Here is a 22,810-nt window from a genome sequence, read left to right on the forward strand (position 1 = left end):
TCCACAGTTTAGGCCGATAAGTATTCTTCTACATATTTTTGGTAAAAAAAATTTGCAATAAGCGTTTATTGATTGGTTTGCGCAAAAGTTATAGCTTCTACAAAATAGGGGACTGTTTTTTATGGCATTTTTATAAATAATTTTTTTGTTACTAGTTATGGCGGCGATCAGCGATTTTATTGTGACTGCGACATTATCGCTGACACTTTTGGCACCATTTTGGGACCATTGTCATTTTTACAGCGATCAGTGCTATAAAAATGCACTGTTTACTGTAAAAATGACACTGGCAGTGGAGGGGTTAACCACTAGGTTGCGCTGCAGGGGTTAAGTGTTCCCTTTGAAGTGATTCTCACTGTTAGGGGGCATGGCTACACGTGACACGTCACTGAAGACCGTTTCCGATCACAGGGAACGGACATCAGTGACAGTGTCACTAGGAAGAATAGGGCGGAATGCCTTGTTTACAAAGGCATTCCCCTGTTCTGCTCTTGCCGACCGCAATCGCGGGACTCCCGGGAACATCGAGTTCCCGGAACCCGCGGCCGAACTCGCGAGGCACGCGCCTGCTGGGCGGCAGATTTAAATAGACTTACCTGTACGCCAATCTGCCTGCCCGTGCCATTCTGTCAACGTAAATAGGCGTGTGGCGGTCGGCAAGTGGTTAAGTGGTAATAAGCCCAGAAGCACACATTTCTTATATTGCAGCTTACCATTTTTTACATGTAATGGTTACATTCATTTTATTTTTTAGACTTTCTTACTTCTATTTCCGTCTGGTGATCTGACCAGTAATTCTATTTTTCAAGAGAACAAATTCTCCAGCAGAATGTGTCAGTTACAGAAATGGGACAAACCATTAAACACTAGCAGGGGTGCTTACAATGGTCCGCTTTTATTTACTGTATGTAAAATCTTTATCCCAAAAGAAAAAACAAAAACATTTTACTGTAACTGCATATAAGTATTAGCTGGAGTTTGGTTTCAATTTGTTAGTGTATTTAAATCTTCTAGTCCATCGAACACTTCTCCCCTGAACCAAACCCCCCCCCCCCGACTGACAACACTGCTGTCCAAAGTTACCCCCTGTTCTCATTCAGCCAGAGTGGAGGCACTTTATGACAGGAGGTGTTTTACTCTCTGGATCGCCAGGTGAAAAACGAGGTGAAAGCCTTAAAAATAACACAAATGCAGCCACCACATCTAAACTGCAATATATGACATTTTTGGTTTTGGGATTAATACCGCTTTAGTAAGTAAGCTGAAATGTATTGGTGTTCACTTTGAATATCCAATAATGTACATGGAAAAAAAATAATTAGCTTGAAGATGATTGGACGACAGAAATAACCACGGCTTCACCGTATTTACTCGCCTCATTTACTTTGCTAAGTGAACAGTTGCTGCTCCTTTAGTAAATTATCCTCACTGTCTGGGAAAATGCATTGGGATTAGACATTTGTTGGAGGGCTTTCTTCTTTTGGAATTCCTAATTTGTGAAAATTTATGAAACTTGTATGTATTCAGCAGCGAGATTTAGTTTACTTTATCATTAGTATTAAAAATAAATAAATAAAAAACACACACAAAAGCCGTTATATATGGAATATGATCAGTGGTGGGACAAGGTATTTCAGTGCCCAGGGCGGGGATGCCAAAATGCGCCCCCCCCCCCCGCAGAGCAGGGGGTGGAGCTAGAAGCAGCATAAAAAACATATGTAATGGTTGCGGAGTGCACCATTATTTCTATTTAAATTTGTGATTGGTCATCACAATGATCACAAAGTACACCGCTTTGCTTTGATGGGGTTCGCAGCCAATAATGAGTAACTTGGCTGCCCGAGGGTGATTTCTGAAGATTATAAATGATGCGCTAGAACGAACTAAACCTGATCTTGGTCTTGCTCAAAAACCTCTTTTGATGTATGGGCAGCTCTGATCATTGTATTCTGACAGTGGAGGAGTCCTGCTGTCAGAGTACTAAAGCAAAGAAGGGGGATTCCTCCATCCATCTTGTTTGAGTGAAGGCAGGAATCTGTTCAGCCTGCTGGAAAAAAATAGCGTGTACTAGGGTTGTACTGATACCGCTATCGCTGCTGACACTAAGCATTTGCACAAGTACTTGTACTTATGTAAATGCTTCGATACCTAAAAACAATATTTTGCAGCGTGATTTGAGCTCATACATAATGAATGGGCTCATATTCCACTGCAAAGAATTGCATGTGATATGAACAGGAATACGGTGCGATTCCTGTCCGAATCCCATGCCTTGTCATAGTGACTTCAGCCTGGGTTCACACAGGAGTGGTGCAGGAAATCGCACTGCATTCCTGTTCAAATCACATGCGATTCTTTGCAGTATGATATGAACCCATTAATTTTGTATAGGCTCATATCTCGCCACAAAAGGTATCAGTTACTGGTATCAGTGAGTACTTGAGCACAAGTATTGGTACTCGTAATTGCCAGTGGAAAACAGGTATTGGCGCAACCCCAGTGTGTACCCATCTTTAGACAATGTGTCCGGGTGTTTAATGGACTCAAAGACAAAGCTCCTAGGAAAACAAATCTGCAAAGATGAGAATAAAGATAACAGGGAAAACATGAAAACATTTGTCATTGTTATTACTCATGCACAAGAACACTATTCTGTAGGTGAGCATACACTATACAATCTGATTGTACAATCTCTACGCAATCTCTGTTAGATTTACCAAAATATTGTAATATATGGACAAACCTAAACAATTAATTTAACTAGTATCCAATCAGTCAGGCCTTTGTACTACATAGTTGGTGGTAGATCCAAAAGATATTGTACAATCAGATTGTATAGTGTATTGTAAGCTGGAGGCTGCCCATAAATGAATCCGTATATATATTTTTTTAATCGGCCTATGTCTGATCACAGAAAACTGAGCAGATCCCCCCCATCCACACAACTAAGGTGGTGCAGACATGTGTGTCCTGTGCAGAGCTCTCTTTTATCAGCAAGGGGATGTACAGACATTGTGTGCATCCCTGTGCCAGCGTATCATTCACTTCTATTGGGACCTGCACCTGTATGTCATGTTAGGATACGGTGGCTGTGTCCATGCAGCCTCATGTCCCAGTAGATAAGAATGGGGTACTGGCATGGGGATACACACAACACCTATGCAGTTAGTTTTGCACAGAGTGACCCTGATCGCCGTCAACGCCGCTCGCGGCTCCTTCTCGCATCGGAAAATCCCCTAGGAGAAGCACTCTCCCTGGGGGTTTACCAAGCGTGCGCGCTCCTGAGTCCAGCATTTGTGTGCATAAACACAGAGTGCCAGACTCAGCCCAACCCCAGGCGTCCGCATCATTGGATTTGATTGACAGCAGCAGGAGCCAATGGCTGCGCTGCTATCAATCTATCCAATGAAGAGCCGAGACCCCCGGCTAGAGAGCGTTTGCGTGTCTCCGGCACGGGAACAAACGGGCTCAGGTCAGTAAAACACGGGGCTGGGGGCTGGTCAGTGACAAAAGTTTTTTCACCTTAATGCATAGGATGCATTAAGGTGAAAAAAACATGAAGGTTTACAGCCCCTTTAACAGTGATATGAAGCATGAAAGTATGTTAGTTACCTGTTTGCTGAATAGTGAGTGGCAGCCCAGCAGCACAGAGACATCAGTCAGCTTGGCTGATCAGCTAGAGAGGAGGGGGTCCAAGGAAAAGGACACAGGAGGAGGGGGCACTACAAAGAGGAGGAATGGGCTCCAAGAGAGAGATAACATTTATGAGATTAGGGGGGCAGAGCTGGTGATGTCCCTCGGACACCGGGACATTGTGAAAGTGAAAGTAGGAGTGATAGAGATGAGTGGAGAGGGGGGAGAGAAGACGCTGTTTAGGAGAGGGAAAGCACTGATAGCCGATGCTCCACTCTATCACTCACATGTACTGGTATAGTGCACAGTGCAGACAGGGGGCGGGCGCTACGATCGAGCTTACATGCAGGGACAAAGCCGCTCTCTGTCTGCTGTGTTACATTCTGCAGCCTGTTCTGTGGTGGACATGATTGTACCAGGCAAACTGCGCCCTCCTCCTGCACTAAATCATTGCGCTCAGGGCAGCTGCCCGCCCCGCCCCTGCCTAGTACCGCCCCTGCCTAGCGACGTGGACTTAGAGGAAAGTGGCCAGTCGGCCTCACGTCCTCGCTGCGCTCGGACGGCTCGCTTCGCTCGCTCGGCCTCCTGGCTCTTTTTTTAACATCCTCCAATCCACGGGGATGTTAAAGAATGAGCCTGGATGCCGGGCGAGGTTCGGGGATTTCCGTCGGGAAGTTTGCGCCTGCGCAGTGAGTGGAGGAACTTCCCCCATAGGGGAACATAGAGGACAAGTCACCGGCCCTGAATATGATCACCCAATTGTCAGCATTTTCAAACTCGTGTTATTTATTGTAAAAGACCAAGGCAGGCAACATATTGAAAGAAATGTAGCTAAATTCATTCAAACTGCACAGTTGGGTAGATAATCTTATTGTATACCGCCATCTAGTGACAGTTTGTGAAAATATATTTATTTTTTCTTACAACTTGTGATACTTATGCCGCGTACACACGGTCGTTTTTCGGCATGAAAAAAAAACAAAGTTTTTCCAACTTCATCATTAAAAACGATGTTGCCCACACACCATCGTTTTGGAAAAATGATGAACAAAGCACGGTGATGTACAACACGTACGACGGAACTCGAAAGGGGAAGTTCTATTCGACTTTGGGCTGCTTTTAGCTGATTCCTTGTTAGCAAAAGAGGATTCACGCTTTTTTGTCTGTTACAGCGTGATGAATGTGCTTACTCCATTATGAATGAACGAGCGCTCCCGTCTCATAACTTGCTTCTGGGCATGCGCGGGTTTAAGATGTCGTTTTTGCCCACACACGATCATTTTTTACAACACGAAAAACGACATTTTGAAAAACGACATTAAAAAATGCAGCACGTTCGAATTTTTTTTGTCGTTTTTCAGAAGATGAAAAACGATGTGAAGCCCACACACGATCATTTTAAATGACGTTTTTAAAAACGTTGTTTTTTTCATGCCGAATAATGATCGTGTGTACACAGCATCAGACCCCTTTCACACTGAAGTGTTTTTACAGTGTTTTAGCGTTAAAAATAGCGCTATTAAAACGTAAATGAAGCACTCTCCATGCATCTCAATGGACCCTTTCACACTGAGTCCTGCAAGCAGCATCTTTGGAGCAGCTTCTGGGCGCTGAAAAAAACACTCCAAAAATGCAACTCTCCATTGAAATGAATTGAAAGCGCTGTAAAAACGCCTTACCCTTTCACACTGAGGCACTGCAAAAACGCCCTAAAACATTAGGGTCTTAGCGGTGCTTTACCAGCACATTGGGATTGCAGATGAGGCTTTGCTCGAATAACGCTCGAAAAACACTCAAATAGCGCTCGAGAAACGCCCCAGTGTGGCCTTATCATGAACCCAAATGGCTACTATAGAACCCATACCTTTTCACGTTATCATTATAACCCATGTCGTCTGGGAGTTTAGCTAAGCTGTGCTGACAGTAATGTAGTCATGGTGCGTCTGGTTGAAGATCTCTGCATATGTAAATATTCAGACTTTGCATTTGCTTACATGAAACATAGTAAAAATAATCTGTACTGTATGGGGCAGATCCACATACATCTGCGCTGGGCGCAGCGTATCTAAGATACGCTACGCCGCTGTAACTTACTTTTAGTTGGTTTGAATCCTCAACGAATCCACGCCATAATTTACGGGGGCGTAGCGTATCTCTCGCAGCGTAAGGGCGCGGAATTCAAATTCGGCGGGTAGGGGGCGTGTTTCATTTAAATGACACGCGTCCCCGCGCCGAACGAACTGCGCATGCGCCGTCCGTAAAAAACTCCCAGGGTGCATTGCTCCAAATGACGTTGCAAGGACGTCATTGGTTTCGACGTGAACGTAAATGGCGTCCAGCCCAATTCACGGACGACTAACGCAAACGACGTAAAAAATAAAAAATGCGAGGCGGGAACGACGGCCATACTTAACGTTGAGTACGCCACCATATAGCAGCTTTAAGTATACGCCGGAAAAAGCCGAACGGAAACGACGTAAAAAAATGCGACGGCCGGTCATACGTTTGTGAATCGTTGGAAATAGCTAATTTGCATACTCAACGCGGATTACGACAGGAACGCCACCTAACGGACGCTGAAAAAAATTGCATCTTAAATCGGACGGCGTTCGATGACGTACGCCTGTCGGATCTAGCCGAGATGCCGTTGTATCTTGTTTTGAGGATTCAAAACAAAGATACGACGCGGGAATTTTGAAATTACGCCGGCGTATCAGTAGATACGCCGGCGTAATTTCTTTGTTGATCTACCCCTATATGTGTAAGAAAAAAAATGACATAACATTTGCTTGGAGTATACTTTGTCAAATGAGTAAAGTACCCTGCCACAGGATATGATCCATAGAACACCAATGAAGATTTTAACAGAGGGATTTAAACATTGTGGGAGGGCATGAGATGGGGGTAAGTATGCACCTGGGGAGAGCGGGATCCTTTATGGGGGCAACAGGTACAATAGAAACAGTGAAAAGCACACATAATTTAACAGACATGATAGCCAGATGATTGTCTGCTCATACAATAAATGGCCATCATATAAAAGATTATTGACAGATCATACATAAGATCCTAATTAGCCCATGTGGAAGACACTTTAATTCAAATTAGTCCGCTCATAAAACGAGCATTTTCAAATCTTTAATTGATGACACTACATATCATTGGAAGGAGCCCTTGGTTTTAATTGAGGCACTTCATCGCTACTTGCAAACGTGAGTGATTTGAGCATCTTCTTTTATTTTTGTAGTGGTAAAGTTTGAAAATAAGAGTCTCATGCCGCGTACACACGATCCGCGTACACACAATCATTTTTTGGCATGAAAAAAAAAATGACTTTTTTTAAAACGTCATTTAAAATGATCGTGTGTGGGCTTCACATCGTTTTTCGGCTTCTGAAAAATGAAAAAAAAAAAAAAAATGCTTCTAAATGACCCAAGGGATTTTTACAATTCGGCACTGCGTCGATTTAACAGACAATTGCGCGGTCGTGCGACGTGGCTCCCAAACAAAATTTGTGTCCTTTTCTTCCCACAAATAGAGCTTTCTTTTGGTGGTATTTGATCGCCTCTGCGATTTTTTATTTTTTGCGCTATATACAAAAATAGACCGTCATTTTTGAAAAAAAAACAATATTTTTTACTTTTTGTTATAAGAAAAATCAAATAAACTAAATTTTAGTCAAACATTTAGGCCAAAATTTATTCAGCCACATGTCTTTAGTAAAAAAAAAAATCGCAATAAAAAAAAAATAGCTACCTAGCGGGAACAGCGACACTAATACAGCGATCAGAAAAATGATCGCTTAGTGACACTGGCAATAGGGAGTGAAAGGGTTAACTAGGGCGGTGATCAAGGGGTTAAAACTTTATTAGGGGGGTACGGGGGCTACCCTGGACCTAACACTAACTGCCTGTCACACTGACACTAAATGCAGTGATCAGTACATATATGATCACTGCATTCAGTGACACTGTGACAGGGGGGTTGGGGGGGGGGGTGATCGCAAGGGGTTAATGTGCCTGTGTGTACTGGTGTCAGTGTAGTGTTGTGCAGACTCACTGTGTGATGTGATCTCTCCTCAGCGGCGGTTGAAAATACCGCCGAGAGGAGAGATCACATCACTTCCCTCTTCCCTCTTCCCTCTTCCCACAGGCAGAGGAAGTGACACACGGGGAGCGATCTGGAGGGGGCGGACAAAAACGAACAGCCGCCCCCTCATCCCGGATCGCTCGGACAGCCACGGGAACCGCCGCATGTACCGGGGGGGGGACCCCCGACCCACGTCTAGGCAGGGACGTACAGGTACGTTGATGTGCCTGTCAGTGCCATTCTGCCGACGTATATGTACATGCGGCGGTCCTTAAGTGGTTAAAAAAATGTGTTTTTCGGGTTGTAAAAAATAATCGCGTGTGGGCAAAAATGACGTTTTAAACCCGCGCATGCCCAGAAGCAAGTTATGAGACGGGTGCGCTCGTTCTGGTAAAACTACCATTCATAATGTAGTAAGCACATTCATCACGCTGTAACAGACAAAAAAGCGCGAATCGTCTTTTACTAACAAGGAATCAGCTAGAAGCAGCCCAAAGGCGAATAGAACTTCCCCTTCAGAGTGCCGTCGTACGTGTTGTACGTCACCGCGCTTTGTTCATCATTTTTCAAAAACGATGGTGTGTGGGCAACGTAGTTTTTAATGATGAAGTTGGAAAAACGTTGTTTTTTGGACATGCTGAAAAATTACATTTTTTTTTCATGCCGAAAAACGATCGTCTGTACACGGCATCAGAAGTGATTGTTAAGATTTTCTACCATGTCTGTGTGATTGTTTAAAGATTTTTTTACAGAGATGATCTTTTCACTGTGCATTCAGAAAAGGCAAAAAGTCAGGATGATCATCTATTTGTGGGGCTACCCTACTATGACCTTTACTATTTGTAGAACTGTTTTCTATATACTATTTCCCAGATCTAAAGGTATCCCTATATCATGGCAAAGCATGCTTATATTGTTTTGTAAAGCGTTGCGTAAACTGTTACATAAACCCTGTATGTTAATAATAATAATTACTGACATAATAAGTGTGACTTTCATTGTTTTCAATTGCAGAACATGGACACTGTGTGGAACTCCTGAGTATCTTGCACCTGAAGTCATTCAGAGTAAAGGCCATGGAAGAGCAGTGGACTGGTGGGCTTTAGGCATTCTAATATTTGAAATGTTGTCTGGGTGAGTATTGGTTTGGTACATCGGCTTAAAGCAGAGTTCCTACTAAAAAAATAAAATACAAGTCAGCAGCTATAAATACTGCAGCTTCTGACTTTTAATAATCTGACACTTACCTGTCCCAGGGTCCAGCGATGCGGGGGTACGAAGCTCCTCTCCACAGTGCCGGCATTGTCAATGTGGGCGCCCGGCTGTGGCTTCACAGCCGGGAACAATGCCAGATGTGGCTTGTCAGGGGGGGCACCTTCCCTTAAAGCGGAAGTTCCATTTTGAGTGGAACTCCGCTTTACATTTTCTTTACTGATTGGGCCTAGAAGACATTTTATACTGCCTTATGTTATTAAACAACTAAAAACTTTGATTTTTCCAAAATACTGTGCTTCATTTATTAATTGAAATAATATGTCAAACCAATAAATCTATAGTGAGCTTAAATCTATGTGGGAAAATGATTTGTAAGTGTATGCAGTCAGTTTTGTGATTCAGACACCCCTGTTGCACTGCACAGTTAAAGTGATAGTGAAACTTCACTTTATTTTTTTTAATGTTTTCTTTTTTAACCTGGTTTTGCACAGAGCAGCCCTGATCCTCCTCTTGTGGGTGCTCCTGGCTCCTCTCCACTACCAAGTGTCCCACCTAGAAAGCTGCTTGCTAAGGGGAGTGCTCGTGCAGGCTCGCTCCTAAGCCCCACTGTCTACGTCCATAGACGTCCATAGTGCTTTGCCCCCTGCCCCGCTTGTCATAGGATTTGATTGACCACAGTGGGAGCCAATGGATTCAGCTGCTATAAATCTGCCCTGTGAGGAGCTTAAGAGCGGACGAGGGGGGGGGGGGGTGTCCTGTCCTTATTACACAACGTTTTTACCTTCATGCATTAAGGTAGAAAACCTTAAAGGGGTTGTAAAGGTTTGTTTTTTATTTTCTAAATAGGTTCCTTTACGCTAGTGCATTGTTGGTTAACTAACCTTTTCCTTAGATTTCCCTTCTAAATGTATTTTTTCTTTGTCTGAATTTCTCACTTCCTGTTTCTCCTCAGTAAGCTTTCCACCATCATCCGAGCGGTGGAAAGTCATTTAGAACAGCTTACTGAACACCTTACTGAGGAGAAACAGGAAGTGAGAAATTCAGACAAAGAAAACAAAGAAAAAAAACATTTAAAAGGGAAATCGAAGGAAAAGGTAAGTGAACCAACAATACACTAGCTTAAAGGAACCTATTTAGAAAATAAAAAACAAACCTTTACAACCCCTTTAAGGCTTTAGAACCACTTTAAACTCTGTCTCCACTGTAGCAGAAGCATAGCTTGGTGAAGAACACAACTCCTCCCCTGTCAGCTTTATAGATGATATCACAACAAAATCCATATATAATATCCATAACAAAATATATAAAACCTGTATAATAATAATATATATATACCATATATATATATATATATATATATATATATATATATATATATTCACACACACGTAAGCGTTCTTTACATGTTTCATTATATGCAATACAGTTTTATGTAACTTTAAAATCTCTTAGAGACCTACTGTATGCATGTATCATAGTATTTTTATTATGACATTACCTGTTAGGTATTTAAAAGTTCCTAATATGGAAAAGCATGTAGTAACTTCTGAGGCAGTTGGCTGCAGTTCTAATTTTGATCACTAGATGGCAGGAGTTAGCTGTCAGGCAAAATATTGGACCACAATATAATTCTGTTCCACAAAAAAGTACATTTGCAAAATGTAATACATTTTGAACATTTGGTTTAAAGCCTAATTCTGGACACAACATTTGTATTATCTTTTAATTTGTTAAAGCGGGGGTTCACCCTAAAAACTATTTTCTAACATTACATTGAGCTCAGTCTCGACATTGACAGTATGCCGATTTTTTTTTTTTTTTGCTGTACATACCTCGTATAGCTATTTTCTTAGCAGGCTTCCGGGTAGTGAATCCCGCGGGAGTGGGCGTTCCTATGCAGCAGTTAGTGATTGACTTGATGACAAATACTATCCCCCCGTCGCATAAGGAGCGTCACGAGTTGCCGAAAGAAGTCGAACATCGAGTCTGCACTATACGGCGCCTGCGCACCGACGTTCGGCTTCTTTCGGCAACTCGCGGCGCTCCTTATGCGACGGGGTGGTCGTTTTTGTCATCACGTCAATCAGTAACTGCTGCATAGGAACGCCCACTCCCAAGGGATTCACTACCCGGAAGCCAGCTAAGAAAATAGCTATACGAGGTATGTACAGCAAAAAAAAAAAAAAAACGGCATACTGTCAATGTCGAGACTGAGCTCAATGTAATGTTAGAAAATAGTTTTTAGGGTGAACCCCCCTTTAAATACTTACTCATGTAGTATGACCGTATTCTTTTTCTTTCCTGCAAAAGCATATTATTATTATTATATGGTAATATGTAAATAGGTATAATATACTGTATTAAATAGCACCAACAGTTTGCACAGTAGTTAAAAAAGTAATGGGAGACATGGGGGGTCCTACTTGTGAGATATGAAATCCGATGATATCTCCCTGTGAAAGTACAGTACAGAATGTTCACCCTATTATCTGTCTGAACTTGTATCAACTTACCCCCTCCCTCGTAACCTCCACTCCTTAAATTGTCCCCCTACTCTCCTACACTGGATGGGGGACAGAGCCTTCTCCTGCTATGCTCCAAAACTCTGGAATTCCAAATAACATCAGAGAGGCATCTTCTCTAGACTCATTTAAATCAAATCTAAAAACGTTTTACTTTAGACAAACTTTTGCATTATTGTCCCTTTTTTTCCTTTGTTTTATCCGGTGTATTTGTGTTTTCTTTGAGAAGCTACCTTTAAAGGTGCTATATAAAATAACATTTTTATAATTATTATTATTGTTACAGTTGCCACTGTACTTGTAGGGCATCCCCACTGGTCCCAAGATTGCAGTCCTGTTTAAGTAGAAGGCGGTGTTCTTGCACACGTTAACAGTGTTACGATAAAAAAAAAAAAACAAAAAAAAAAACCTGTTCATTTTAATGGGCTACCCCCCCCCCCCTTTTTTTAACCACTTAAGGACCAGACCTTTAGGCAGCTAAATGACCCAAGGGGTTTTCACAATTCGGCACTGCTTCGCTTTAACAGACAATTGCGCGATCGTGTGACGTGGCTCCCAAACAAAATTGGCGTCCTTTTTTCCCCACAAATAGAGCTTTCTTTTGGTGGTATTTGATCACCTCTGCGGTTTTTATTTTTTGCACTATAAACAAAAATAGAGCGAAAATTTTGAAAAAAAAATGCAATATTTTTTACTTTTTGCTATAATAAATATCCCCCAAAAACACATCTAAAATTTTTTTTTCCCTCAGTTTAGGCCGATACGTATTCGTTTACCTATTTTTGGTAAGAAAAAATCGCAATAAGCGTTTATCGATTGGTTTGCGCCAAATTTATAGCGTTTACAAAATAGGGGATAGTTTTATTGCATTTTTATTAATTATTTTTCTTTTTACTACTAATGGCGGCGATCAGCGATTTTTTTCGTGACTGCGACATTATGGCGGACACTTCGGACAATTTTGACACATTTTTGGGACCACTGTCATTTTCACAGCAAAAAATGCATTTAAATTGCATTGTTTATTGTGAAAATGACAGTTGCAGTTTGGGAGTTAACCACAGGGGGCGCTGTAGGAGTTAGTGTTCACTTTGTGTGTGTTTACAACTGTAGGGGGGTGTGGCTGTAGGACTGACGTCATCGATCGAGTCTCCCTTATATAAGGGATCACTCGATCGATGCAGCGCCATAGTGAAGCACGGGGAAGCCGTGTTTACATACGGCTCTCCCCGTTCTTCAGCTCCGGGGAGCGATCGTGACGGAGCGGCTATAAACGAATAGCCGCGCCGTCGTCCCGGATCGCTCCCCGAGGGGATCCGACCGCCGCATGTAGCGGTGGGGGGGGGTCCCGATCGGACCCCCCACCCACGTCTAGGCAGGCACGTACAGGTACGTTGATGTGCCTGTCCGTGCCATTCTGCCGACGTATATCTACATGAGGCGGTCGGGAAGTGGGTAAGCAGTGCACCAAAACTCTCACTAGCAAGTTACTATACTTTGCGGTGTTTGCAGTACAGATGAAGGAGTAGTGAGGTGTCGTTCAAAATGTATGGCACCACAATGTACTAAGGCATGTAGTGTGTGCGTTACTTCAATTCCAAAGGGTGCAAAGCCCCAAACTTTTTTTTGCCCAATTGTAGGTTTGCCCTTGAGCTAAGCATGACTCAGATTTGTTAAAATCTCAGCTTTTTACTAAAGCCAGTAAAATTGCAACACCGATAAACAATTAAGAGTATTTCACACTGGCGCGATGCCGACGTTATCAGTAAAGCGCTGCTCTAGTTCTAGTGGCGATTCACTGCTGTTGTAGCGTCGCTTTGACACCGCTTTTTGGGCAGTAGCAGGGAGCTTTTGACCCCCAAGAAGGGGTTAAAAGCGCCCGTGATGCGTTGCTTTCGAATCGCTTTCCAGGCGCTTCCAAAGCAGTGCCGATTCATTCCAATGGGCAGGGGCAGTGTGGGAGCGGTATATACACCACTCCCACACTGCCCCAAAGACGCTGTTTCCCGTCCTGCAAGCGCACCAACAATCAGTACCCATCCTGGTAAACTTTGTGATTCAGCTGAGAAGGAAAAGTCTGAATATAACTTGAGTTAAAAGGAATATTTAGACACAAGCACTGAACAGATTAACCTCCCTGGCGGTATGATTCTTTCTGGTTTTAGGTGCTGAAAGCAGTACAATGTAGCTGTGTAAAAATTGCCATAACTAAACTTCAGCTTTAATGTATTTCTAAACCCCAGGTATGGAATATGAACAAAGCATATCCCTCTTTAGTGTGCACTTGTCTCAATCCAGAGCACTAAGTGTCATTTCTGTCTGCTGCCTGGGTCCTCTGCTATTTGCATGAATCATGTCTGTCAAGTTTTCTTGACCCCAAGAGAAAAATGGTGACAGCGTAGGCATCTGTAGCACACAGCCTTTGATTGACAGACTCTGCTCTGTTCCTGTGTGCTGTGTGGAGCGGGTGTCTCCCTTCCCTCCATTCAGCTCAGCTCCTCACTAAGCTCTGCAGAGTGTAATTTTAGCTCCCTGTCTCTTACTTTCTGACAGCTCAGATGAGCTTGATTAATTCTGAACTTTGAACAGATGTAGATAAGTGAAGACTACAGATAAACAGGTACAACTTATGTAGACGGGTAAGAGAAAAAAAACCTGCAACACAAAGGCATAATGAGCTAGTATACATCGCATACTAGCTCAATATGAAATACTTACCATAGAACTAAGCCCTGCAGCGGCGGCGCCTGAACGCTGCTGACACGGACAACATCTTCCCCGGTGTTCATTTGGGGGGGGAAATGTTTAGGAGGGAATTTTAAGGAAAAAAACCTTGCATTTTAAATGCCCATCAATGCAGCCTTGCCCAGCGTCCATCTGCAGCCTTGCCCAGAGTCCATCTGCAGCCTTGCCCAGAGTCCATCTGCAGCCTTGCCCAGTGTCCTTCTGCAGCCTTGCCCAGTGTCCATCTGCAGCCTTGCCCAGAGTCCATCTGCAGCCTTGCCCAGAGTCCATCTGCAGCCTTGCCCAGAGTCCATCTGCAGCCTTGCCCAGAGTCCATCTGCAGCCTTGCCCAGAGTCCATCTGCAGCCTTGCCCAGAGTCCATCTGCAGCCTTGCCCAGAGTCCATCTGCAGCCTTGCCCAGAGTCCATCTGTAGCCTTGCCCAGAGTCCATCTGCAGCCTTGCCCAGTGTCCATCTGCAGCCTTGCCCAGAGTCCATCTGCCCATCTGCAGCCTTATAAGTGTTCATCTGCAGCCTTATAAGTGTCCATCTGCACCTTGCCCAAAATTGCAGCATGTTGTGTTTTTAAATTTAACGCCACCGAGATACACCGGTCCAATGGCAGGACGTAAAGGCTAGGAGGCGGGACTGGGCATGACTGCGAGCCGAGTACACAGTACACTCAGCTCGGTCTATGTCGGCGGCGCTCCTCTTGCCCTCAGAGACAGTGGGGATCGACGTATAACATGCACCCACGATTTCCCCCTGATTTTAAGGGGAAAAAAGTGTGTGTTATACGCCGATAAATCTGGTAATATGGTGTATAAGTAATTCTACCGTATACTTGTTTGCCTGAAGATCTGCTTTAATTGTGAAAACTAAAACTGAAATAAAATTAAAAAAATATATTAAAAAAACTATGATCGCCCCTGCCAGCAGCCCCTGGACCTTCACCACCTTTTGGACCTGCTGCTGATTTTTTCTCAGAGCTTTTGCTGCTGCCCATTGCACTTTCTCACTAGTGCACTTTGGTAAATTCACCTCCCTTTTCAAGATTATACTGTACATTTTATTACCCTATTATACAGCTCTTGTTAAAAATGAATAGTGAAAGTGTCAGTATGTAGAATTTGCCAGCACATCCACATCTCCGACTTACTGAATATTACAGAGGATGGTCCCTGTCTTCTTTTTAATGTGTTCGCACCACTTAGTGCACATTACATTTAATTACGCTAACAGAATCCAGGTTTGTGGGTCATCATAACCTGCTAATGGATAAGTAATGATAGCAGCCGTCCTGTCATAGATACCGTATAAGTTATGTATGAATACTCAAGGATAAGAAAGGTAAAGATGTAGCTACAAGTCTGCATACAGTATATGGAGAAGATTAAACGAAATCTAATCCACAGAACAGATGTTTTTACATTTGTAATGAATGAACGGGTAAAATGCAGGAAGTTCATTGATCTGCACTCATGGTACCTGACGTCAATGCAACATTGAGGCTGGCTCCTTTAAGTCTGCGCTTAAAATATCTGTAGCGAGCTCCCACACTCAACAAAATAATTGTCATGAAAAGTAGACGATGTCCAGGTAAACTCAATCTATCAAATGTTGTAGTACCCCAACACTCTATGATGCACGCTCTGGAAAGATATCCTGTACATGCCCACGTGTTATCCTTTGGGATTCATTAAAGAGGCACTCAATGCTTTTCAGTCTTCTTTAGCAATGTATTACCCTACCATTGTTTTAGTAGTATATGGCATATATGGTGGTAATGATTATAGTCAAAATAAAAACCAATCAAATATTTATTCTTAAAGGCTTGTAGTGATTGTGTTTCAAATCTCTGTTTTTATAGGTTTCCTCCATTTTTTGATGACAATCCGTTTGGCATATATCAGAAAATTTTGGCTGGCAAAATAGACTTCCCGAGACATCTAGATCTTTATGTGAAGTAAGTTCCACCCTGGTGTAAACATGATTCATTTGGTATATAGAGTAAGGGAGGAGAAAAGGGGACTTTTACGGTGCTCTACATATGATAATGAGAAACAAATACACAGATGTATAAAAAGTAAAAAATTTTTAATGAAATTCAGGGTTAAAAAAGTTAACCTTGTAGTAACAGTCACAGTATAGCTAAACAATAGCTGGATGGTCAAGACAAGAGTTATATAGGTACGCAGCTGGATCGATTCAAAATACAGTTACACGTATAAGTCCCGACATGTTTCGCATATTTACTTCATCAGGGGACATACAAGCAAAACAGAAAACTTTCACGATACCAAACAAAAAATAAAAAAATGACTTAAGTAAATAAGCATTGGAAAGTTATGTTAATAACTTTTCAATGCTTGTTTACTTATGTCATTTTCTTATAATATATTACAGTTCTGTTTGAAAAACAGTCTTTTATGCCCTGTACACATGATCGGAATTTCCGATGGGATAAAATCTGATTAAGCTGTCTTGCATACACACTGTCAGACCAAATTCCGACTGTGCAAAACGCGGTGACGTAAAACACTATGACGAGCCGAGAAAAATGAAGTTCAATGCTTCAGAGCATGCGTCGACTTGATTCTGAGTATGCGTGTTTTTTTTTCTGATGTCTTAGTCTGATGATATTTACCAGATTCACCCTCTAAAAGTATATACAGTATATATTTCTTTATCGTACATCACGGGACACAGAGCGGCATATTCATTACTATATGGGTTATATGGAGTACCTTCAGGTGTTGACACTGGCAATCTTCAAACAGGAAATGCCCCTCCCTATATAACCCCCTCCCATAGGAGGAGTACCTCAGTTTTTACGCCAGTGTCTTAGGTGTTAGTCATGGTTTAGCTTGCCTCCGCATCCTTGGGATTAGGTGAGCTAACCGGTTCTGTCCAAAAAAGCCTCAGCGCTAAAGTGGTCAGTAACCGGACCCCAAACCCTTGGGGTATAGCCCATAATGCTTTTCTTTTTAGAGAGCTGGACCCTGGGCCCAGAACTTAGAAACCTTTGGGTGCCTAATGTTTCTGTTGCCAGAGTGCTATATGGGCCCAGGACAGTGGATCCTTCATAGGAACCCAGGGCCTGAAGGTCTAGACATCCCCACCGAGATGGGGGAAGATTGGGCCTCTTGCTTGGCAAAGTCCTGCGGCATGGAGCAGGTAAGTGAGGGGAAAACTTGCGGAACTTGGTTCTTAGCAGGTTTTTTCTGGGGGGTCACAGGGGACATGCCTAAAGTTATGCACTGCATCTGGCAAACTAGTCACATATCATAAAGATAGGATGGCTCTATATGTATATTCCCCATAAGATGTGACCTCCCTTGTAGTGTTGGAAAAGCATTGAGTGGGGCCTGTGTGATATAAAAGTATATGTGTGTGTCAGAGAGCTATGCTTACCTGCAAGCCTCCAGGCGATGCTCCATTCAGTCTTCCTCCTCAGAGCCTACAAAGCAGGCAAAACGCTGACCTCCTCGTGTGTTCCAGGCTGCAGGCTGCAGTTTGCTGGAGCAGAGAGGCTCCCTTCCCCCCAACCCCCCCCCCCCCCGTCGGGAGGGGCATTTCCTGTTTGAGATTGCTGGGGGGGGAAGGGCGGGTCAGTGGCTTAAGGAAGGGGCGGCCCTTCCTTGTTTGTTCCATTCAATACTTTGGAACTAGGGAGGAAAGACCAGAACGGCAAGCACGGGGCGCCGAGGACACACAGTGGCCAGAAAGAATATTGCAGTCTTCAGAAAGACTGTTTTTCAAGCCTAGGAATAGGCTGTTTCTTTTCCATCTCATAGTTTTTCTTGCAATACTACTCAGGGGGACAGAATGTTTTTTCTTTCCTAGATTTGAAAAAAAAAAAAAAAAAAAAAAAAGTGTCATCTAGGGGAGAGGAAGCATTTTTTTATCCCCCAAACAGGTGTTTGGGCATTTAACTATTTATAAGTCCCAGGTACCAATAAGTAGCAGGTGTACCTCGGTATTGTACCATGGCATCAAAAAACAAGGGTACAAGAGGTGGGGATTCCCCCAGAGAGTCTGAGGCCTCGGACAAAGCTATGCCGCTGCTTTCCCCACAGGGAGCCTTGGGGCCATCGGGATCTGGGGCTGGAGCTGACGCGAGTCAGTCCAACCCTAAGATGGTCACGGAGAAGGTATTACTCACCTCTTTAAAAGAGATGCAGAAAAGCATGGGAAAAATGATAGCCGCAGCTATGCGGGGCAGTAAGCGGAATAGATCTCCGTCGCCCGAGCGCGGACCCTCAGAGGAGGAGGTCCTTTCCTCAGGGGAATTGGACGACCTCTTGGACAAGGACCAAGTAGGTTCAGGGATCGAGGATCCGGATACAGAGGAGTCTGGGGCAGTCTCCCTGAGGGAGAGCTGGTGGATTCAAGGATTGTCGGACTTGGTCCATAAGGCATTCAACTTGCCAGTACCAGATCTCCAGGTATCGACGGTTTCAGCTTTGGGCTCACTGAGGGCGCCTCAAAGCAATGCTGTGTTTCCGATCCATCCTCTATTAGAGGGAGTTTTGTTCCAAGATTGGAACAAGCCAGAGAAGATCTTCTTACCACCTAAAAGATTCTCTGTCCTATATCCTATGGAAGATAAATTTTCCAAAAGATGGACTACTCCTGCAGTGGACGCAGCCATCTCATGTGTTAACAAATCGTTAACATGCCCTGTAGAAAACATACAGGTGTTCAAGGATCCAGTTGATAAGCGCTTGGAAGCACTACTTAAGAACTCCTTCACTACTGCAGGGGCAGTAGTACAGCCAGCTGTGGCTGCGATTGGGGTTGCTCAAGCATTATCGGATCAATTTAAGCAGATGCTTAAACTTATTCCTGCCCAGCAGGCAGAAGAATTTTCGGATGTCCCTAAAGCCATTTGTTTTACGGTAGACGCAATCAAGGATTCTATCCAGCAAGCGTCACGTTTATCGTTATCCCTTATCCATATGAGAAGACTCTTATGGTTAAAAAGCTGGGAGGCTGAGCCCCCATGCAAGAAGCTCCTGGTAGGGTTCCCCTTCCATGGAGGACGACTCTTCGGAGAAGACCTAGATAAATACATTCAGACCATTTCAAACGGCAAGAGTACTCTCTTGCCAACTAAGAAGAAGGTTCAGGGGCCTGCGTTTAAACGACAGTATTCCCCTGGGCAGGGGCCCTCTAATACTAAGCAGTATCGACGGCCTCCTGCAAAAGCAAGCTTCGGCTTCAACAGCAGATCACAAGGACAGGCTGTTAGAGGCAAAAGGCAGTGGTTTCGCAAACCAGCAAAACCAGCCCCCAAGCCAACCTTATGAAGGGGCGCCCCCACCCACGAAGGTGGGGGGAAGGCTGCGACTCTTTTCAGAGATTTGGGAAGCCAGCATTCCCGACGAGTGGGTACAGTCTTCCGTGGCCACAGGCTACAAACTAGATTTCCTAAGGTTTCCTCCTCCTCATTTCCAGGAGTCGAGGATTCCAAACGATCCGGAGAAGGGAGCCGCATTAAGATCGGCATTGGATCATCTACTTTCCCAGGAAGTAATAGTAGAGGTACCAGTCCTGGAACAGGGGCTAGGTTTCTACTCCAACCTATTCATCATCCCGAAGTCCAATGGAGATGTCAGGCCAATTTTGGACCTAAAGATGGTAAATACATACCTAAAGATCCGCTCATTTTGGATGGAATCCGTGCGGTCAGCAGCTACCACACTCCAAAAGGACGACTTCATGGCGTCCATAGACATAAAGGATGCCTACCTTCATCTTCCAATTTATCAGCCACATCAAAGATATCTACGCTTCATGGTGGCTTCGCGTCACTTCCAATTCGTGGCGCTTCCCTTCGGGTTGGCTACGGCCCCCCGGGTGTTCACGAAGGTCCTAGCTCCAATCCTAGCCAAACTAAGGATCCAAGGGGTCACGATCCTAGCATACCTGGACGACCTCCTAGTCATAGATCACTCGTCTCCTGGCTTGGAGCGAGCAGTGGCCCTCACGGTCCAATACCTCGAGAGGTTCGGCTGGGTCCTAAATCGAGAAAAGTCAGCTTTCCTGCCCACAAGGCAGTTGGAATATCTCGGCATGAGATTAGACACAGAACAACAAAGAGTGTTTCTACCTCTGAGGAAGGTCAAAGCCATCAAGGAATTAATCCTACTGGTTCTAAGCAAGAAGGAACCGACTATTCGCCTATGTATGAGGTTACTAGGCAAGATGGTGGCCACATTCGAGGCGGTACCATACGCCCAGAGCCACACTCGCATCCTGCAGGCAGCCATCCTGTCAGCATGGAGCAGAAGGCCACAGGCCTTGGATATCCCGTTGCCGCTCTCATCAAGAGTCCGACAAAGTCTGTGTTGGTGGTTAGACCCTCAGAATCTACTGAAGGGGAGGTCTTTCAGCCCAGTGGCTTGGAAGATAGTGACCACAGACGCCAGCCTGACGGGCTGGGGAGCAATTTTGGATGGTTGCACTCGCCAAAGTACTTGGGCAACGCCAGAGAAGCAGTTGCCCATCAACATCTTGGAGCTCAGAGCTGCTCGACTAGCCCTCAGGGCTTGGACGTCAAAATTGCAGGGGTTCCCGGTGAGAATTCAATCAGACAATGCCACGGCCGTGGCATACATAAATCACCAAGGGGGAACCAGGAGTCAAGCCGCTCAGAGAGAGGTGAGCTTGATTCTCCTATGGGCAGAGGCTCATGTGCCCTGCATATCGGCAATATTCATTCCAGGAGTGGACAACTTTCAGGCGGACTTCTTAAGCCGCCAGACTCTATTGCCGGGGGAATGGTCTCTGCATCCACAAACCTTTCAAGCACTCTGCCAAAGATGGGGAGTGCCGGACGTGGATATCATGGCATCGAGACTCAACAAGAAGCTAGACGGGTTCATGTCCCGCTCAAGGGATCCGATGGCCTGCGGAACCGATGCGTTGGTTTACCCTTGGCATCAGTTCAAACTTCTTTATGCGTTTCCCCCGCTCCAGTTACTACCCCGCCTGCTGCGCAGGATCCGGGTGGAGCACATACCAGTCATCCTGGTAGCTCCAGCATGGCCCAGAAGGGCATGGTACTCACTCATCTTAAGGATGGTAGTGGGAGACCCTTGGACTCTTCCTCTACGGCCAGACCTGCTATCGCAAGGTCCGATCCTCCACCCTGCCTTACGGCATCTAAATTTGACGGCCTGGAAGCTGAATCCCTGATTCTCAGGGGTAGAGGTCTGTCTCAGAAAGTAATCTCTACCCTAATCAGAGCCAGGAAACCGGTCTCTAGGGTGATTTATTACAGGGTCTGGAAGGCCTATGTAGGCTGGTGTGAGTCCAAGCGATGGCTTTCTCGCAAATTCACCATTGATAGAGTTTTAAGTTTTCTCCAGCTAGGAGTGGATAAAGGATTGGCATTAAGCACAATCAAAGGACAGATTTCTGCTCTGTCAGTGTGGTTTCAGCGGCCGCTGGCCACCCACTCGCTGGTTAAGACCTTCCTTCAAGGGGTCTTACGTATTAAACCTCCAGTTAAATCCCCGCTTTGCCCGTGGGATTTAAACCTTGTTCTGTCAAGTTTACAGAAACAACCGTTTGAGCCGTTGGCTGAAATTCCTTTGGTTTTCTGACAAGGAAGTTAGTATTTTTGGTCGCCATAGTTTCCGCAAGAAGAGTATCGGAACTGGCGGCCTTATCCTGTAAGGAACCATATCTTATTTTTCACAAGGACAGGGTCGTTCTCCGCCCTCATCCTTCCTTCCTACCGAAGGTTGTATCCAGTTTTCATTTGAACCAGGATTTGGTATTACCATCCTTCTTCCCTAAACCTACTTCCAGAAAGGAAGGGTTGCTGCATACCTTGGATATCGTCAGGGCCATGAAGGCCTATCTTAAAGCTACAAAGAAGATCCGGAAAACAGATGTGCTGTTCATATTACCGGATGAGCCCAAGAAGGGGCAGGCAGCTGCAAAGTCCACCATTTCTAGGTGGATTAAGCAATTAATCACTCAGGCCTACGGCTTGAAAGGGTTGCCTCCTCCAGTATCATTAAAGGCTCATTCTACTAGGGCCATGGGCGCCTCCTGGGCAGCACACCACCAGATCTCTATGGCTCAAGTTTGCAAGGCGGCAACCTGGTCTTCTGTCCACACGTTTACAAAATTCTACCAGTTGGACGTAAGAAGGAATACTGATACTGCCTTCGGGCAGGCAGTGCTGCAGGCTGCAGTTTGAGACCCTCGGATTCCGGGGGCTCCTCTTTTTTGAGTTAAATTTAAAATTTAAGATTATTTTTCTCAACTAAGTTGGATTTATTATGATTTGAGTATTTCTCTAAATTAAATCCTTTTGTCTTGGAGATGTTCTCCCTCCCCTCATTGTGAGCATTGCTTTGGGACATCCCATATAGTAATGAATATGCCGCTCTGTGTCCCGTGATGTACGATAAAGAAAAAGGGATTTTTAATACAGCTTACCTGTAAAATCCTTTTCTTGGAGTACATCACGGGACACAGAGCTCCCACCCCTCTTTTTTGGGGACCATTTTGGGAGGCATACTGCTTGCTACAAAACTGAGGTACTCCTCCTATGGGAGGGGGTTATATAGGGAGGGGCATTTCCTGTTTGAAGATTGCCAGTGTCA

At 44.4% G+C, this 22,810-nt stretch overlaps 1 protein-coding gene across 1 annotated transcript in view; it reads left to right on the forward strand.

Annotated features, from left to right (window-relative positions):
• Positions 1-22,810, forward strand: part of PRKX (protein kinase X-linked) — a 244,170-nt gene that overhangs the window by 189,522 nt on the left and 31,838 nt on the right. The window contains exons 4-5 of the mRNA XM_040338163.1: positions 8,737-8,856; positions 16,054-16,149. Coding sequence (XP_040194097.1) covers positions 8,737-8,856; positions 16,054-16,149 — 216 coding nt within the window. The remainder of the gene's footprint in view (positions 1-8,736; positions 8,857-16,053; positions 16,150-22,810) is intronic.

This window comes from Rana temporaria, chromosome 2 (assembly GCF_905171775.1).
Source record: "Rana temporaria chromosome 2, aRanTem1.1, whole genome shotgun sequence".
NCBI lineage: Eukaryota > Metazoa > Chordata > Amphibia > Anura > Ranidae > Rana > Rana temporaria.